The 21,641-nt window shown below is 42.7% G+C and overlaps 1 protein-coding gene across 1 annotated transcript in view; it reads right to left on the reverse strand.

Annotated features, from left to right (window-relative positions):
* Positions 1-21,641, reverse strand: part of LOC124607508 (ubiquitin domain-containing protein 1) — a 67,701-nt gene that overhangs the window by 17,707 nt on the left and 28,353 nt on the right. The window contains exon 4 of the mRNA XM_047139898.1: positions 13,060-13,178. Coding sequence (XP_046995854.1) covers positions 13,060-13,178 — 119 coding nt within the window. The remainder of the gene's footprint in view (positions 1-13,059; positions 13,179-21,641) is intronic.

Genomic DNA, 21,641 nt, shown 5'->3' on the forward strand with positions numbered 1-21,641 from the left:
AGGGGGAGGAGGGGGGTGGGGGGAGGAGGGGGTGGGGGGAGGAGGGGGGTGGGGGGAGGAGGGGGATGGGGGAGAGGAACCAATGCCAGAGATGCTAGGGAGAGAGTTCTTACACACCTCGCTCACACTATAGAGTTCAAATTTTAGAGATAGAGGTCAAATCCCTGAAGGGGGCCGAAAAAGAAAACAAGAAGGAAAAGCTACCAACCAAACCTGCAAGATGAAGCAAAGTCATGAGGACAGCCGGACTGACATGAAGAAGAACACCAAGACAGGGAATGGAAGAGACAAAGGGAAAGGAACAAGGGCAGGGAAGGAGAAGGTAAAGCAGCCCAGAAAAGAATAAAGGCAGCAATAGGATGAGGAGGGGAGGGGGGGGGGGGGTGCGCACCACAAACGTACCTACAAAAGAGCTGTGGGACCCCCCTCCCCCCAATCTCTCTCCTCCCCCCCCCCCCCCCCCCCACACACACAACCACTACTTCGAGCCGCTGCGGCCACACTGTGGACTGCAATTGTGCCAGTCGAAAGCAGCAGTCTGGTGAGGGGGCAGAGAGAGCGGGCTATGGGTGGGGGTAGGTGTATTGCTCCTTGTGAGATCGTGTGCAGCACAACAGCTGTCCCATACATTGCCCTGCCACCACCTAATCCAGTCTAGTCACAAACATCTCCTATCCCGTCAAAGGCAGAGCTACCTGCGAAAGCAGCCATGTGACCCAGAAACTAAGCTGCAACCAATGTTCTGGTTTCTATTTGGGCATGACAGCTAACAAGCTGTCTGTCCAAATGAATGGCCACCAACAACCTGTGGCCTAGTGAAAAGCTGGAGCACCCAGTTGCTGAACATGCTGCCAAACACAATGAGCCAACCTCTTTATCTCAGAGTAGTACTTGCAACCTACATCCTCAATTATTTGCTGGATTTATTCCTATCTCTGTCTTCCCCTACAGTTTTTACCCTCTACAGCTTCCTCTAGTACCCCTTCTTCTTGTCAGTGTTTTCCATACATTCCTTCCCCCATCTAATTCTGTACAGAACCAACTTATTCCTTGCCTTATCAGTCCACCTAATTTTCAACATTTGTCTGTGGCACCGCACCTCAAATGCTTCAGTTCTCAAGTTCCAGCTTTTCCACAGTCCATGTTTCACTGCCATATAATGCTGTGCTCCATACGAACTTCACAGAAACTTCTTCCACAAATTAAGGCTTATGTTTGATACTAGTAGACTTCGCTTGGCCAGGAATGCCCTTTTTGCCTGTGCTGGTCTGATTTTTTATGTCCTCCTTGCTCTGTTTGTCATGTGTTATTTCATTGCCTGGCCTTAAACTCTGCTAGTACCTCTCCTCCATCTACTCATCCCCTTGTCTGCTCCCACTCCGGCACTATGCAAGTCTTCTATTCTAGCAACTTATCCACTTGTCTTTTCCCTTTTTCAACTTTGCTGCCCCCTGTCCCCCATTCTGTCCCCCCCCCCCCCCCCCCCCCCACATCAACCTGGCTTTCACAAGCAGCACTACACCTGCACCTGTCCTTGTTCCCACCCCACCCCCACCCCGTTGTTTGTAACACCTTCGATTTATTATCCCGACCTGATCTGATCGAATAGCAGCCCAATATTTATTATTAACACGACCGTGAACCTAATGGGGCTGGCAATCGGAATTAACTGCTACGGAAGTTGTTACATTCTAGTTCGTTCTGCTCAATACTATAATACTGAATGTCTGGTAATGAGGAACACCAACACAGTTTTACTAATTACGAACTTATATTATTCTCAAAAGACAAAGAAAAGGAGATAGCCGCTGTCTTCGTCATACATATCTAATTACGGCTAATCTCAGCACAGGCTTTCTTCATTTTCCATTATCGTCACATGCTAATTCATCACTGCAATCCAAGGTTAGGCCAGCGCGGTAGACGCGAAACCAAATATCGGCACTAGTAACATCACTAGTAATGTCACTGATCACTTTCATAATGATACTTCTTCACTTTCCTGGTATTAATCTATTACATAGGGGTCTAACCACGGCGATGGTGACACCCTTCTCCGTTAAAGACCTGTATTTCAACATTGGCTTTACACACATATACCCGCCAACCACACTGGCGCATCTCGACACTCGCTCTCTCAACACTTCATAATCGATTGTTCGCCCTATCGACCTGTGCTGAGTGCAAAGTTATAGTAAGGGCCTACGGACCCCTTACATGTTCCTCCTCCCCCTCTCTATCCCATGGTTCTTTCTTACCCTCACAGCTCATGCCAGATTGCTGATCCCATCATGTGCAGTTGCTTCCATAGTCTGGCTACATCAGCTGGAAACAATGGTCATGAGTGTGTTTTTGTTTTGGAAGGAGGACTTTTGGCCAAAAGCTTAAATATACGACCGTCTTTTCATTGTGGCTGTCTGTGAGTCAACATCTCTATGTGGTAAGTAGCAATCTCTCCATCCTAAACTTTCTTTTGTTTGATGTAGCAGTGTCTGTGTTACAAAATTTGTGCATTGTTTACAGCATCAGCCACTTATTATAACTATACAAACTACAGAGAAACCTATCATTCATATTTTTGTCTCAGTGTCTTAGCCCACAGAAAAACCCCAACAGTACATACAGTGTAAATATACACAGGGAATGAAGAGTTCCAATGTGAGGGAGCTAAATTAGAATTTGTACTGTGGACCAATATTTTGTAAAATATGAAATAAGGCAACATCTCCCATGTTGCAACCAGACTTTAGCCACTCAAGAATTCAGTAGGTCGAATTACTCCATGACAGGAGAGGGTACAGCTTGGGCACTAGCTGAAGCACAATGACATAATCCGAATGCTTGCTAACACCCACAAGCTCTGCAACCTCAACCTGGACACTGGAGCAGTAACCGCAGTTTCAAGACATTTCGATAGTGTTGGGATTTCTTCCTGGTCCAGGCCCTGCAGGGTGGAGCAATGGTCGAACCGATGCCATCCTTGTCGCTGAGTCTCTGGACACCTTTCAGTGCCCAACACTCGCTTACCAGGCCGGAACATAGCCACACTGTCTGCACCATTTCTTGCCACTGTGGGTACAAGACTGATGCCTCACCACGCCCATGGATCATGGATGTCGAGGGTCAATGCTGGGCCACACCAGTAATGGAGTAATGAAGTGTTTATGGGCATGCCGACTGACATACTGCAGGCAGCTTCACCTCCGACATATTCACTTGACACTTCCCAACCCTTTGAACCGACAATGCCTAGTTGGGAGAGCAGTCGTGGTCCTGAATACTAGAAGAACATCTCTTCCATAAGGGTCACAGGATCCCTGATATGGGACTATCCAGCTTGCTGCACCACTACAACTAGCTATCAGGGACAGTACCTAACAGTGACCAATCAACGCTCTGTTCCTTGTCTTCCTGAAGCCATTCGATATAGTTTTGCACTGTTGTACAGTAGAAAAATATGAGCTTACTACCACTGGATCAATTTCTTGACTGGTTCTTGACTTCCTGGTGCACAAAATTCAACACATTGCTCTTAATGAGTCAAAATTGTCATCCATAGACTTAATTTCATGAGGACCCCAAGTGACAGCTGTATGGCAATTACTGTTCACAATACATTTAAACTACCTGGTGGATACCCTCTGTGAGGCTATTTGCAGACAGTGCTGTGCATACCGGAAAATTACAAAGCCTAAAAATTTCAGTAAAATGCAATGCAGGAGATCAACATTTTGTACATGGATTAGCAGTTGAGCCCCAACATATTGAGTATAAATAACTGAAAATATGTATCACTGCTCTATTAAACTACTGGCAACAAATGACTGAAAATAACAACAGTTTTAAAATATTTACAAGTATACTTCTAGATAGTAAACATTTATGTAAAACAGGATGTAAAAACGTAAGTGCCATGTTTAAATTCATCTGAAGAAGGTAAAAGAAATTTAATTGACCCACAAGATGAGTATCAAACCTTATGAAGTATATCTTTATAAAAATAGACAGAAACAAGCAAATAAGAGTTGCACATTTCCTCAGAGGTTTGTTTAATAGTGTGAGAGATTCACAACACATACTTATTGCGAAATGACAATAATTGGGAAATTTGAGCTCTTACAGAAAATTATTGACAGTTGTTCATCCCAATAATCATCCACAAATTGAGTAGCAAAGAGGGGAAATGACAGTGTTATGAGAATATCAGCTACTGTGGCTACCAAAGTATACGTGAGGATATAGGTCACAGTTCAGACTTAAAAAGTGTGAATGTAAAGAATGAGACATCTGAACTGTTGACAACGTTCTACAATACTATTCAGAAGATCTAATGCTTGTTACATCAGACAGTCCATATTGTCATTCAATCAAGACCCAGTTTTCCTGAACTACTGATGGGATATCATACTTAACACACACTTTCTTACAAACAACCTCCCATCTTCTATTTAAGTGTACCTAGGCAGCACATTTTTTTATTTCCAGGTGAGCAATTGCCTATTTTTGAAGTGGCAACTACTCTTAGTGATTCATTGTTACAGCTTTTCAATAAAGTTACCCACTGGGTAAATGAGGTTATTAAATATACATTCAGAGACTTAAGCCATCTGGGGATACCTTTCAGAAAGCAAAAAGAAGAAAATAAATACAGGTCTCCATGTTTAATAATATGAACAAGCAAACCTACTACAATCGCACAGACAATGGAAACGGAGCAGAAATGTACACTACAGATTTGCCTTGTTCAAACTGTTCATTTTATTCAAGTTCATCCTATTTGCAAGAAACACATTGCTCCTGAATACCCATCCCACAACTTTGTTGTCAATCTTTCTGCCAAAACTCTGACCGCTGCAGCAGTCTCAGTACTTTCCAAAAGCTTCGCTTCACCTTAGCCTAAAACCTACCTTCAACCATGCAGGCTTGTAAAGACCCCCCCCCCCCCTTTCATTCTCTACAGTGGATAAACAGCCAACCAACAACAAAACCCCACATAGTACCTTGTTTGGAACAGTTCCAACCTGCATCCATCTGTGACTCCTCTCCTTCCACCCAGTCATGGCACAGTAATCATTCAAGAATTCCTCACTTCTAACCTGGCCTCACCTTTCTTTCCTAAATCACTCCCTAACGAGTCAAACATTGTTCCTATGGAACATACAGCTATTCATAACCTGAAAACCAAGGCAGACCTTATAATCTGTCCTGCTCACAAAGGCATCACCACTGTGGTCATGAATCTCAATGAAAACTTGACATCTCAATCCATCTCCCTCCTCACACTGGCAACCCCATGCACTCCTAACCTTTTTCCTCCTGCACAAACCGAAACCCAGAGGACTTCCTACTAGGCATCATACTGTGGCTTATTACAATGGTCCCACAGAATGAACCTCTTCCCTTTGTTTACTAACACCTGCAAACTATTGTTCATATCTTTCTTCCTACATCCAAGACACAGTTCACTTCCATCACCATCTTTCCACAGTTCCTATCCCATTACCACCAGAATAGTTGTGGGCCACTGCGGATGTAACATTCTTATTTACCAACAATCCCCATGCCCATGGCTTTGAGGCCATGAAACACTACCTTTCCCACCATCCTCCTGATACCAAACCCACCAACTCTTTCTTAATCCTCCTCACCAACCACATCCTGACACTATTATTTCACTTTTGAAGGCACAAATCTTCAAGCAAATCCATGTACTGCCAAGGGTACAGGCATGACATTTATGGGCCATTTGAAGGAATACGTCATAGTCAGTCAACACCTAAAACCACTTACCTGGTTCAGATTCACTGATGACGTTTTCATGATCTTGACTCACGGCAAAGACAACCTTTGATTTTTCATCTATAACAGTAACATTTACTTCCAAAGCCACTTCACCTAGTCCTTCTCAACTCAATGCTCCACCTTCCTACACGTCGATCTCAACCCCTCAGATGGGCCCATAAATACGTTTCTTCATATCAAGTGCACCCACGACTACCAAACCAAGACTTCTACTTCACCTGTTCAATGTGAATAGTCTTCCTAACAGCCTCACCAACAATGACAACACAGCTGCAGTGAAAAGCAAGAGTTGTTGAAGTATACCAATAACCTAAGCATTTCCTCCTCTGATGCTAGTAAACCTGTTAACAAGCCATGGACCAGCACTCCTCTGATCACCCACTAGCACCATGGCCTAGCCTCAACCAGGGCTTTGACTATCTCTCATAGTCACCTGAGATGAAGAATATCACAACCAATATAATACCAAAATAGTATTTTGCCACCCACTGAACTCATAGACTAACCTTGAGCAATTCTATTTACATTTGAACCTCTCACTCCCTTGTGGATTATCAAGATTTCAAGGCCTGTCCCATACTCTCGCCCACCGCCTCCAACCACAGGCAGGGTCACATGGTCACATTTGAGAGGCAGCTTGTTTGCCTTTACTTGTGCCGGGGGAGGGGGGGGGGGGGGTGCAAAATCATGTGAGGTCATAAGTGCCCATGCCATGTCAGAACCTTACAACATCTATAAGTAAAAGAAGTTGAAAGCGACTACACGCTAAGCCCACTGAACGGAAGAAAAGAGAGCTAAAAACAAGGATGTCCCCTTGGAGAAATGTCCACAATACACACCATAGACAGTGGATGTCCCTAACAAAAAATTAAATGCCACTCGCCATAATGCTGTTATGGGTAAAAAGTAAAACTTGATCGACTGACTGTGTGTCATTCACTAAAATGGTTGATAACTTAGATGGCAAACATACACTGAAACACAAGCAGTTAAAAAAAAAAAGACACTGCATCCAGAAATGGCAAACCATCAAAGATTGATGATAATGAGCACACAGTGGTTGGGGAGCACCGCTTAACAAATGGCAATGCCCAATACACAACCTACTTAAAATGATCTCCTCGCAACGAGAGGGCCGAGAGGAGGTCCGCCAAGCTGCTGGGAGAGATTTACTCACTGGAGCTCGTTCCCATGAAAAGAAGACCACAGGTGGTGCTAAAATGAGACAGCCTGCTGAGAGGCAGTAACACAGAGATCATCTAACGAAACGGAAGCGCTAGTACACCGAGGTAGAAAGAATGCAGCCTTGGGAGCTGTCTCATTTCCAGCCAGATCGACGTGACCAGGAACCCGCATGAACATTACGATGACTCCCTCAACAGTGAGCAAGTGGAAGCTTTCTTGGATCTATTGCACTAAGGGATGGACTGTGTACAACACACACTGGCTCTGAAAAGCACTGGAGAGTTGGAACATATGACACAATTAAAAAGTTTGTGTTGCTGTATGTACTGGGTGGCCTGATAGAGGGCAAAGAGCTATACTGTAGAAATTGAGCAGTGTTCTGCAAGCTGATACTAAAAATGGTCCGTGCCAATTACAAAGGCATACCCGACACCACAGTTGGGCTCAGAGCCATCACTGCACAAGAAGGTAGTATCGCTAAGTTGCTTGTAAAGGTCAAGAAACTTACATTGATATATCGAATCAGGAGTAGTGACCTTGGGAAGCAAATGAAGTCCAAGATGAACATGGACCACCGTAGGAAGCCAAGGCAGTGAAGGGTTCAGACCCATCAGGAACGTGGCAGGAAGTTATGGTAGCTGCCAGAGCAGTAGCCCAAAGCTAACTCTAGGAGGTAACAGAGACGAAGGGTGTGCCCTGTACTGGAAGTTAACGTAGTCTCAAAAAAAAAGGGACACAGGATGGGTGGCCAAGCATGGAAGACAAATGGCATGTGTTCTGCCGAAGAGCACATCATGCTGATATGACAGTGGTAGTTCGGCAGCTCCTGCATGTAGATTCTCAACTGGGCTGATGTAAATGGCAATAGTGATCAAACTTATTCCACAATTGTGGATCATGTTAAGATGGCATAAAGTGGATGGACATGCAGACAAATAAATGACGCACCCATAGTCTACTTTCGAACGGACAAGTGATCCGTATACATGGAGGTGGGTGGCACACGAGAGGACCAAGAAAGTTTCCTATCAAATATGAGCCCCAGGAATTTTGTAGTTTCAGTGACCGATAGAGCAACAGGCCCCAGATGTGAAGATGTTGGAAGAAACCCACTGCACTGCCAAAATTAATACCGACGTTTTAGTCAGTGGAAAAGCCAAAGCCTTAGTGGATGCTCCACAAGTAAAGACGTCCAAGACATTGCTGAAGATGCCGCTCAAGGAGACAAGTTTGTGGAGAACTGCAATACAACGCAAAGTCGTCGATGAAAAGAGCCAGAGATGCCTGGTGGGAGACAGGCCATAATAAAGTTAATGGATGTAGCAAACAGGTGAGGCAAGAAAGCTGAACTCATATAAACCTTGAAAACTCGGGCTTTTAAAAATTCCTGAAGGAATTGTGGTAAGTGGCCTCAGATGCCCCATGTTCATCAAGTACGGAGGATACAAGCCCTCAAGCAGATGTCGTAGGCTTTCTCCAAATCAAAAAACATGGCCACAATCTGGTATTTCTGCAGAAAATGCTCATGACATGGGTTGACAAAGTGACGAGATGGTGAATTGCAGAGCAGTGTGCACGAAATCCACATTGTGCAGTGGTCAGTAGAATGCGAGACTCAAGCTACTATACCACCCGGCCATGAATCAAACATTCCACTCACCACCTGGCAAACACAGCTGGTGACGGAAATGGGGCAGTAGCTAGAAGGAACGTGTTTGTCTTTACCAGGCTTATGTATGGGTATGGCAGTGACTCCATGCCAGCAGCATCTGCTGAAATGGGACTATATGTACAATGTAGAAAATGCCTGCCAGCAAGAGAGGTGTTGTAACATCTGAATGTGAACATCATCTGGCCCTGGGGTGAAAGATTAGGATGAGGTGAGAACATAGTCAAGCTCCCTCATGGTGAATGCAGTATTGCAGCATTTGCGATTATGAGAGGTGAAGGATATCACCCGAGTCACCTCCACTCATTTCCAGGGTGAAATGCAGGGTGATGGTGGGTCAAGTTCCAAATTTCCACAGAATAACAGCCTGAGGTGCTGGAGGTAACAACAGGGTCCATAACGACATTGTTTGCTATGGTCGGGAGGGGGGGGGATCGGTAAATGAACCTTGGTCTCAGAGAGCTGATGGAGGTTGCCCCACACAATGAAAGAGGGAGTGAAACTGTTGAAAGAAGTATTACAAGAAATCCAGCTAGCTTTTTGCTGTTCTGAAGAATGTGTCAACACTGCGCACACAACAGTTTATAACTAATACAATTCACCATTGTAGGACAATCATTAAAAAAAAAAGCAGAGAGCATATCTTTGCATGCAAATCCTGTTGTCGCATGTCTCAGTCCACCAGGCAACCAGGACATGGTGTGGTAAAGAAGAATGGCAAGATATGGAACATTCTATGGTGGTAAGAATGACATTCATAAGGTACTCCACCCAGTCATCACAACTGGGGAAATGTTGATCACCAGGGAGGAGTAAAGCCTCCACTCGGCCTTAGGAAGCTGCCAACTGGGTTTACATGAAGGTGGCCTAGGAGTCAGCAAATGGACAGTGCACAGGAAATGGTCACTCGAGTACAATGTGTGTTGGAGAGAGCAGACCACATGAGACGGCAGGTAAGCTGGGCAGCGCAGAATAAGAGGTCTAAACAGGAACAGATGTGTGTGGAGTCTGAAAGGAACATGGGCATTCCTTTGTTAAGGCAGATGAGGTTGAGTTGATTGAGTAAGTCAGGTAAGAGGGAACCTCCCAGACAGTTTCTCAAAGAACTCCAAAGGTGACGGTGGATGTTAAGCCACCTGGCAGCAAAAGGAGGTGGGGAAGGTGGCCAACGAGCTGTAGTACGTCTGCCCTGGTGACAGTGAACTAGAAAAGGTGAAACGAGGAAGGAAAATGTGGAACGCAACGGCTTGCAGCCAGGTGTTCAGTGAGACAGTTTGGCTATGGACGTCATCCTGAATGAGCAGCATGACTCCCTCATGAGACGGAATGCCGCCCTCAGGGAGGGAAGCCCGAAGCAGACCGGAAAGAAACGTGATAGGTCAAAATGGTTGCGAGGACACAATTTAAATTCTTTGAAGCAGACAAGAACTGGACATGGCAACTCCAAGAGCAGCTATAATTCCTCCTTGTTGGCTCTAATGCCACAAACGTTCCACTGGAGACAAGTCAGAACAGGGAATGGGGTGGAGGGGACAAACGGAAGGCTGTCACTGAGGTGGCTGCTGAGTGTCAGCCCTCGAAGACTCACTGCTATAGGGTGCAGGGGTTGGAGGATCCTGTTCCATGAAATCCACGGAGGCATCGGCATTCTCCTCATGTCAGACAAATGATAGACAGTGCACACCAGTGAAATACAGGTCGGCTAGGTGAGGGTATCACACAGACACTGCAGAAGAGGATGTCTGAGTCAGGGAAGGAGAAGATCGTTTGCCTTTGCTCAATTTCTTGGAGCCATTACAATTGGCAGACAAAGACTCAGACATTTGTTGGCTGGAGGGACATAAAAACTCTTCGTGAGAGTGTTTCTTTTGTTCTTTCCAGCCTTTCAGTCATGTAGCGGGTGATTTCGCCACCGGGGGTGCAGATTTGGTGGGCTGTTGCACAGCTGTAGTGGGAGACGGGGATGTTACCACAATACAGAGCGATTTACAACTTCAGTACTGAACTGGAGGTCACAAGCCTGTGTGGTCAAGTCCTCATGGAGCAAGACATAGCAAGAATGGTACTGTAGTGCCAGATGGTCAAATGAAGGACTTTTGACTTGCCAGCAACTTGCAAGTGACAAGGTACAGTACTTTTTCCTTCACCTGGATCTCCTAGAAGCAGTTGTTGGGCATGAAAATCACAATTGATCTCCAGGAGTAAAGTCTGAATAATAAACTGATTAACTGTAGCAAAGGAATGAGCTTCTTCGGTATGTGACACCATGAGAAACTGAGGTGCAACTGGGAGAGTCATTGAATCTTTAGCCTCATTCTATTTATGTTTAGTAGACATAGACCGAGATGAAGATGATTGGTTCATTGTGAAAAAATCCCCCATGATTGTGTCGGACAGTGCGCTCTTTCCAACTGGGAGCCCCCTCAGAGGGGGGCTCATGTGCCTTACGTGGTTGTTCACAACTCAGGTCACACCTCCTGAACTCTAGACAGAAGGATCAATTGTCAATTTGGAAGGTAACAGCTCAGGCAGTCACCCCTCCCTGGGCCTAACCTGCACCAAGGGATACACGCAAATCCTATCTGTCAAGCCAGGGCTGGGAGGAGATTAGTGTTTAACGACAACGAGGTCATTAGAGACGGAGCGCAAGCTCGATTAGGGAAGGATGGGGAAGGAAATCGGCTGTGCCCTTTCAAAGGAACCATCCCAGCATTTACCTGAAACGATTTAGGGAAATCACGGAAAACCTAAATCAGGATGCCCGGAGACGGAATTGAACCGTCGTCCTCCCGAATGTGAGTCCAGTGTGCTAATCACCGCGCCACCTGGCTCGGTCCCGGGGCTGGGAATTACACATTACCCAGTCACCTGTTACATGTTAAACGTGTGGGCTGGCCTTCAGAAGTGCACAGGGAGGAGCTAGAAACAGGGAGGAAGAAGAAACAAAGAGAGACCTGAAACCCTGAAGTGGAAGAGGGGAGGAAATGGAGAACGAAGAAAGAAGGAAAAACAGACAAGGTATTGTTTCAATAGCGGGCTACTGAAAATAGCCAAGACACGTTCCCCAAGGGACGGGAAAAAGAATAGCTGAACAACAGATGTGCAGCATGTAAAAGGAAGAGGTGCTGCAATGGCTGGGGTCCTGTGGTGGTAGCCAAGCATGAACTCACCAAAGATTTGGTGGGGAGGTGAGGGGGAGGAGGGGACGTGGGGGGTGGGAGGAGGTAGTGAAGCAGCTATGTTATATATTGCCTCTGCAGCAATTACTGGACAGCATTCTATGTGGGTGTGACAGGTAATCAAGTGTCTGCTCACATGAATGTTCACGCTTACAACTGTGGCCAACTACAAACTTGACCATCAGTTGCCAAACATGCTGCACACTACTACACAAATTTCTTTTACAGTTGCTTCACTAGGTGTGGCCTTTGGATATTCCCAGCATGAGTTCCTCTGAACTACGCAGGCGGGAACTCTCTCTTCACTATAAACTGAGGAATTGGAACCCCCCCCCCCCCCCCCCCCCGCTTACACTTTTTCACCTTACCTTTTTAACTTTCATCTTCCATCATTGTCCACACCACTCCTTACCTGCCTGGACGATGTACTGTTTTCTCACACCTCTCTTCCTCCACTCCTATATGATCTCTCTCTCTCTCTCTCTCTCTCTCTCTCCCTCCCTCCCTCAACAAGTTTCCTCTTCTCTCTCCCCTCCCCCCACCCCCATCCTGTATTTTCTCACTTGTGCTTCTTTCTCTTTCTACAACACTTCCCTATACCCACAGAACTCCATTTCCAAAACAAAGCAACTGGTCTCAGTTATTAAAATGTTGCTGCAGCAGTCTGTGTTGGGTGTCTATGTGACAGCGTGTGTGAATGGGTGTACTGTCTCCTAGAAAGAGAGTCCGAGCTCAAAGCCTCTTGAACACTGTTTTCTGTTACATTTATCTATCTGTCACACATCAGCCTGATATAAATGAGTGGTTGCCTTTACCTTATTTAAGGTATTGTTCTACCCATCAACTTGTTAGAGCGTTTTCTAAGATGTCACCATGTAAGTCTTATGTAACACATATGCCCTCAAAACATTTCTTATCACAACATCAAATTGGGTTTAGCACAACATAAATGTACAGGATTTTTCTAGCAAAGAAAACTTTTCTGGGTTCCATAGAAGGCTTAGTGAAGATATTACATGCCAACTACATTTCTTTAGAAAATATAAGAGTAAATAAAGAATTAATTTTTAGATACGCTAGGAACTTGAGATCTCAATTCACATAGAATATAACAGCCATTAAGAATTAAAATGGAAAAACTATTGGATACAAACTAGACATGAAAGAAATAACAGCATTTCTTTGCAGCATGTTATTGAACATTAAAAACAACGATAAACGTACCTGCAATTTTCTTTTTGCCATTCCAATAGTATCTCTCGTCGACACTGTAAGTTTGACATCAGTGCACGTAGAAGACAGCCTTAGCTTCAAAATCATTTCCAAGCCTCCATCAACTGGTTCTGTTAAAAATTAAAGTTGGATTATAACTTGACATACAGAAAAAAAGGAAAATGTATAGAATGACTCACCAGTAATTACCTTCAGGAGGCAAAAATTCAAGTACTGCCAATGCTTTTTGACAGTAATTCGTATTTCACCACCTAAGGATATGTACTGACCAGCTATTCTGTCTCCTTGCACGAGATGAAAGTTCCACAACTTTGAAAATGCTATAAAGCTCACAAGACATCACTTTTGTTGGAACAAAACTTCTTCTTCACTTCAGTTTTAAAATGTTATGTACACAATAATTAATGTGAACTACTGTCACTTTAAACAGCAGAGACATACATGTAGCTAGCTGCTCAATATGGCCACTGACTTTCCCTTTGTGGCAAGCCAGCATTAGGTCACAGAGGTATTGCTCATTGGCTAACATTCATGATGTCATAGAAAAGGCAGCTTGGTTGTTAAATACAAACCAACAGATATCTCTGCAGTAGCCATTCTGCAGTAGCCATTCTAGGAAGTAAAGTAGCAGCTCATTACACCTTCAAGTGGTACTTGCATTGCTATTTTGGAAGCTACTGCTGCCTTTTATTATCCATTAACTGAGAACCTGCTACATTCATTCTCATGACTTTTAAAAATCTCTGATTACTTTCCCTTTTAATTTTTCAAAGGTTGCACTGTCTAATCTCAAAGACTCTGTCTTCTCAGTAATCCCATGTTACTGGAGTATTTTTCTTATTTAAAAAGCATCCACAAACTAGGCACATTGACTCATTCACAGGTGTCTTTCACATGCACTGAAAACACATGATGCTTCAAATAAAACGCATCATGGAAACTTCTATGACAAACTCCACTCTGATGGCAATGAGAAGTTTTGTGGATCCTTTTAATATGGGATGCACATCCTTGAAAACTTACAAAACTCTTTCAACACTTTTCTAAAAATTCTTTTTGAATATTACAGTTACAAAGTGCCACAGTAACGTGATCAAACTGCAAAGACTGCAGAGACATCCAGTGGTTTGTGCTTAATGACCATGCTGCCTTTCATATGAAGTCATGAATGTTAACCAATATGTTAAACAATATGCCCTGTGGGGGCATACTGTCCACATTTGCAAAGCATTGCACATCTCTGGGATACAAAATACACTGGTGTCCAAAATTAAAGCAACAAATGGAAATTTTTCAAGGTTGCATTTATTTTGCCACAAAACAGTATAAACGGTTTATGGTAAAGTAGAAATGATGTAAAGAATACAGAACTTAAACAGCAAGATACAAAATGGTAGACGAAAATGTTGTTTCTTTTATTCCAACTTAACGGATTTGCGCGCACTTTCCGACAACTGGTTAATGTGCTCAGTATGGGGTGTGACCACCTCTGGCAGTAGTACAGGCCTTATGATGGCAGGATATGCTGTGAATGATGTCTTCAACCTCATATTGAGGCAGTACTGCCCATTCTTTCTGCAGAGCTGCTTGTAAGTGTTGGAGACTGATTGTTGGATGCCAGCGTGATAAAATTTGTCTCCCTAGTGCATTCCAAATGTGCTCTATGGGATTCAAATGTGGAGAGTGAGAAGGCCACACTAAATGCGTAATAGCTTCAGTTTCCAAGAAAACATCAACCACCCGTGCTGTACGAGGTCGAGAAGTCTGGGCCCACAGCTACTCATAACAACCGCAGGTGAGGTGCAAAGATCTCGTCACAGTACCAGACACCAGTTAAAACTTGCCGACACACTGGTGCAATTTCACAAAGAGATGTTTGAGTGGTCAACATAATCACTGCCCACTCTATTAGGGATCCTCCTCGATATTGGTCTCTTTCCACGATGTTTGGGTCTCGATATCGTGTTCCACCTTACCTCCAGATGGGACATTCACTTCTGTGAAGACGCGGCATACATAAACACACAGCATATCTCCGACAATAAAGGCCATTCTGCTGAAACCTTCTGCTCACTGAATCTCGATACAACATGTGCAGAGTATGTTTCAAGGTTGATGCCAGTTGCTGTGCAGTGCTAAGGCAGTACCGTCATGCCCCTACAGCCAAATAACGGTCCTCTCCTTCTGGTGTCACATATGGTCAGCCCTCTCCTGGTCTTCGGAATACAGTTTCGGTCTCTATAAACTGTCACAACATCCAAGCAGCAACAGAACAATTCACATTAAGCCAGAGAGCCACATCAGTTTACGAGTGTCCTGCTTCCATTTTTCCTGTGGCACCCCACCGCAGGGAGTCTGGTAGGTGTCTTGTCTGTGCCATAGTGCACCGTCTGCGACTGTGTACACACCGACTGTGGACGTGAAACTGCCCGAAAAAAACACTATCCCATTTGATAGGTGCCCTGACATCACTGATGGCACGGTTGTCCATTTGAGCCATGCACAGCTAGTGTTCATGACATTTATTGTTTGTCATCTTCTATTAGGGTACTGCAGCCTCGTTTTCTTATTCCATTTATTGGCGTCACTAACTTCCTGCCTCATTTGCGTGTGAGCGGCAGCAGCAGTGCATATAGGTAAGTGCACTGCTGTACTATTTCTGGAGCGACTGATAGTATTTCCGGGTCGTCGTATGTCTGGCAGTCAGTTGGAAACGGACCAGCAGTGCAGTCGGGACGCAGCAGCAGTGAAGTTGGGGATGGTGTGACAGTGAGACGCCGACAGCCTGTGCTCGCCGACTGCTGGCGACACACATGAACTGTCCGACGGAGGGAGATTGGAGTCGGACGACTGTTGGTTGGTCGTTCGTCTCATCGGCCGACGAATATTTGGTCCTTTCATTGTTTCCGGGCTTGGACAGTTGGTCGGTTGGCAGGGTCCACGCGCTGTCGGAGTGTGAAGGGCTGTTCCCAATGCTACGAGGTCCTTGGCTCACCAATCCCAGACATGAAAGGTGAGCCTTTACTTAATCTATCAACCAGCTCCAACTTTTCACATTGCATCATTTGAATTTCGTCGTGGGCTGTTGGGACATTCCCGCGAGCAACGTGTGATTTCAAGCTGGCGAAATTCTAGCTGCCCTCCTGTGGAGTTTGATTATTTTGGAATTGAAGTGCACCAGCGGAATATTCTGCCTTGTGGCCATTAACGTTCCGGTTACCTGCCCTGGCCATTGACGTAAATTCAGGCAGTGTATTTTCCTCGTCGTGTTGTGGCTGTCCAGCACGGCGTGTAGTTCGACAGCCGAATGTGTAATTCGTTGTGGGCAGCGACACCTTCTCCTTTGTTCCATTGAACTCCCTGTTGTGTGCTGGTCGGGTGGAGCGGAAGTTATCCTGTCACTTGGTCTGTTGACTGTCTATCGGTTGGGTTGCCGTCGGATTTAAGATTGTTGGGCCGACTGCCTGTCTCACCTAAGCGAGCATTAATGTATGAATTCCAGGCCGACCCTTGGAAACCTCTGCCATTTGATGTGTTGCCTTTTCTTATTTGTCCTTGTTGTTTATGTATGGCTTCTAGCCAATTTTAAATTAAAGTTGTTTTGCCCTTAAGGCGAGAGATTCTTTGGGCCTTCAGCCTAATTTAGAGAAATGTTTTAAGATGAGGCCTTCTGTTTTTCAAAATTCAAATTCTTGTTTTTGAGTCTGAAGTGATTGGCCTTCAACCGGTTTTAAATTAAAGTAGTTGTGCCCTTGAGGCATTAAATTGAATGGTGCATTTAGTCAGGAATTAAGTTCTAAAATTAATGTTTGGCTTGCTCTGTTTTTAATGTTATCTTTACTCTTGTATTGTTTATCAAATGAATAAAGTAGTATGTTCGAATGCAACTGACAGCCACTCCTTTTGGCCCCTTTCCACAAATTAAACTATCTGTCATGTCCTGTGGGTATAGCAGGGGATCTCACCTTTGACTGGAATGCCATATTCTGTTCATAATACGACTGTAGGAACATCTGTTGACAGTTTGTACAATTATATCATGAATTGGACACAGGACGGAGAAAAAGTAATTTTTTTGCTTTAATTTTGGACAACAGTGAATACAAAAAAAGAGCCAAAGTGATGTTACAGAACACATTTCTTGGCCTATGTTATTAAAGGGTGCGAAAGAACTCAGCTGACATATTAAGTGATTAACTGTTGCGCACAATCATAAACAAGATGTGGGAGTGACTCATCTCCACAGCAGACACACTACACTGATCAGTCATAATCAGTCCAGTTACGCTACTCATCAATGTACATCTTGCACATCTTTGGAAGACTAGAATTCCAAAAATCCAACTAATCACTTATCACTTTAGCCTTTTCAGCTAAGCTTTTGCTGGGGATCCAGCAGCATCTAACAATGTTGGCAATGTTTTTTTACATATAAAAATTATTAACACTGAATTAACGATAAACTTCTGAGAAAGACAAGAAAAATAAAAGTAGTTTTCTTTTATTTACAATAATGGTACACATTTTCCATGAGACTTAACAACTATCATTTAAACTGTGGTACTGGATACTGTATAGCAAATTGTGTAGCTGCAATAATGGGTGGGATCTAAAATCATTCATTCAATACATTCATACGTCGTGTTTCAAAGACCAAAACAAAGGATGGCTTTGAAGGACATGGAACGAAACATTAACATCCACATATATGCTCCACAAACTACTGTTTAGTGTAAGGCAGAGTGTACTTCATGTGAATATTAACAACTTTCTCCTACTACAACTCTCTGTTGAGCAAGGGTAATGGTTGTCTACATACCTTTTTACACAATCTACACTCTCTTAATGAAAACACGATTCCCATGCAGAATATATTATAGTGGCATGTGTGTGTGTGGTTTGGGATCTTATGGGTGCCCAACGGCGAGGTTATCAGTGCCCTGACATCGATTAAAACAAACAAACGTGGATAAGAATGAAAACTGTTGTACACGCATGCACACAAAACGACCACACAATGACTATCACACAGGCACTCTCATATGCACTAAAACCAATGGGGAGGCAAGGTAGCTAATTAAGAAACAGAAACAGAGGGAAAAAAAACACAAAAGAGCTAAAAGAACAGCACAGGGAAATGTGACTGGCTGACCACTTCATTATAGTGGCAACAAAACTTGTCACACAGTCTTTCTTGACTACCAGTTTCCTAAATTTATAAGGAGGAACTAGAATTTTTTATTTCAGTTATTCCCATTTAATATCCCTGGGCATCTACAGCAAATTTTTTACTGGCCATACTGACCACATAATATCCTAGCTGCATTTCTTTGAATTAATTTGATGTTCACTATCATATCTACATTCCATGGGATTGTTCTTCAAGAAGAGAGTTTAACAGAGTTTGCAGTTAATTAAAAAAAAAACTATTAACATAATCATCTCATGTACCTTACATCTGCACAGAAAATACACGAGATCTTTTTCCAATGCATTTTCAATCAAAACACACATAATCTAAAAACGGTTCTATTTTATGTTGCTACAAAAGAAATTACTGATTGTAGCCACTGTGAGTCTAATGAAAAACTTTTTCCATAGTGCACTATGTTATCAAAGTTATTAAAAAAAAGACTCTTGTTCCTTTTCATTTAGTAGGTTTCAACACTCATCAAGTATATTTATTTAGTTGCCACAGATGCTCATACAAATCTTCTAATTTTAGTATGCAACTGCTCTATTCCGGTCTCTGGAGTGGTGATTTTTCCAAAGAAATCTTTGCTTCCCACAAAGGTAGTATGACACTTTGATGTGTAGTTGTTTACACCCACACATTGTAAAAGAAAACTGTTAATGTTGAGTTTAAAGATGACAGTTTACTTTCAGTTATTTCATGCTAGTAAAGCAGACAAAATATACATTATTTCCTGTAACTGTATGGGAAATGAAGACACAGTACTTGCTATGATTACAAGCTTGCCTTGAAAGTGAATGATGGCTGTGGTGGTCCAGATTGGGTCACAAACAAATTCTGTAATCCAAACTCTCGTTCAGTCTGATCTGACCTCTCTCTCCTATCTTGCGGTCATTGGCCTGGCGCATTAGCCAACAAACTGAAACATTCTAAGGATTCATTCAGCTAAGGAAATCTAAATGAACAATTTGCCTACATAGAGCAATCAATGAATTTATCCTGTAGAAGAAATAATTTTGCATACCTGATTTTTTCTGAGAATTTATATAACATCCATATAGAATGCACAATCACATAAAAAAAGGAATAGAGAACATGTAAAAATGAATAGTTCCCAACAGGGAATGGTCACTAGTGAACTAGTTCCCAAAGATGAACAAGTTTGCCCACCTCTGGTGCTTTGCACATTCTTTAATTATTGTTGTACAACACCCAACACAGAGAAGTGCTGATGAGGCCCAAAGAACAGTTATATTTTTCAAAAAGAGTTTAGGAGCCAAGAAACCATAATCCTGGACGTGCATTGATTGTCAACCTAGACAAATACTGATGTGAAGCATGTTTGGTTAGAAGCAATGGTACACTAAACTTATGGGAATCCAGATAACTGCTGTACCTAATGCTCCACCAGTTGGTTCTGTAAAGTTTCTTTATCCCAGCTATGTTGGTGCTGTGTGAGTGCACTTTTCAGAAAGAGGTTAAATATGTATCAAAAAAAGAAACTAACTCACTTCAAGAAAAACTAGTAAATTTCATTTATAAATCACAACACTGACAGATTCCTCTACTTTGACAAATATTGCAATGCTGATTGTAAATAACAGTTAAAAATAACTTCACAGGTTAGAAAATTAATTTCAGTTGTGTTCCTTTATATTTTGTTTTCAAAGAAAGTCGTGGTAAGAAAGAAAAATGAGTTTTATTTTCATAATTCACAATTTGATAAAAATCGTCAGAATTTTGTTCCGATATTTTTAATTTTTATTGGAAACAAAATGGACTATCAGAAATCTTAAACAAAGAGGAATGTAACAGAAAATCTTTAATCTTCTTTCCATGTTCTTCCCAAACAGGTTAAAATTAGGCAAAAAATAGAGGTACAGTGACCTTGGAGTAAAAAGATAACATACCTTCCTTTCACTTACTTTCATAAGTGAACGTGAGTGATGAGCCATGAAAAAGAGCTAACTCATTCTAGAGAGTAAGTTGTTTTGATCTGATCCCTGAAAAGTGCAGTAGCTATTTCCTTTACTCTCCTGGAATCCTTCCAACAAAGTAAGTTTTCTACTTGCCTTGCTTACAACTGATTTAATGTGTTCATTCCATTTAAGACTGCTTCTAAATATTTATTACTCCTAATTATTGAAATAATCTAGAATCTTTTGCTCTGTTACTGCCAACTTCTTTTTCATTGTTATGAGTACTGTCTTGTATTTGCCCACATTTAAAGACAACTATCATTCATTAGAACAAATGTTGTTCTGTATTTCCTTATGATCATTCAGAAACTATACTTTCCTGCAGACAGCAGCATCGTCAACTAAAAGTTAAATAGTGTAGCTGAGCTTATGTGATAAACTGTTTACACATATTAAGAACATGGTCTTTGTATGCTTCTTTGGGCACAACCAATCGATGTTTATAATTTCCCACTTGATGTGTGTGTGTTTATAGCTATGTATCTATCTATAACATGTGTCTTATGAGTCTAAGTTCACATAAAAAGTGAAATTGTGTAAGAACCATCATATCTTGTACAATTCCTTTGTTTTTGATAAAATATTGTCAGTATCGTTCGGCTCTTGCTAAGTTTGTTTTCTATTAGCTTCTTTTGAGAGAATGCCTTCAGCATTAACATGTAGTTGTTCTCAGCAAATTCAACCAATTTTGTAGTGCAGAATCGCTTTTTAATTTGTTTGCTCTCCTTTCATATTAAAATCCCACATTATTGTCTTGTAATGATATATACGGTCATTTACCACTTTCTGTAACTCTTATCATAACTTGAGCTAGTTGGTATGCCTGTGTTAAGACCTATGTTCCCACTATGACCATTAACATCCTCCTATCACAAAGATCTGTCTTTTATTTAATTTTAGGGACAACACAAAAACTCTGAAAGCAAAACTTTCAGGAGTTCAAAAACATAGCCAGATTTATCATTTCAAGGCTACCACCATAATTGAACAAGTTGACCGAGTGAGGTGGCACAGTGGTTAGCACACTGTATTTGCATTCGGGAGTACGACAGTTCAATCCCGCGTACGGCCATCCTGATTTAGGTTTTCTGTGATTTCCTTCAACCGCTTCAGGCATTTGCCAGGATGGTTCCTCTGAAAGGGCATAGCCAAATTCCTTCCTCTCCCTGTTAAGAATTATGTAACTTGTCATTGTAGACCTGAATATTTTGAGCCACGTCCATGGGTTTCAGACATGCTTTTCCTAAGTATTGAGCGTATCTTTCTACGTTGTATGCATGTGATGAAGTATTACATATATGCTAACATCATTGTACTGTTATATACAATTATGGAAATGAGAGGATACATGAGGATGAGACTTCTACTTGCAGGCACTCTACTGCTCTCTGACAGTGTAA

This window comes from Schistocerca americana, chromosome 1 (assembly GCF_021461395.2).
Source record: "Schistocerca americana isolate TAMUIC-IGC-003095 chromosome 1, iqSchAmer2.1, whole genome shotgun sequence".
Classification (NCBI taxonomy): domain Eukaryota; kingdom Metazoa; phylum Arthropoda; class Insecta; order Orthoptera; family Acrididae; genus Schistocerca; species Schistocerca americana.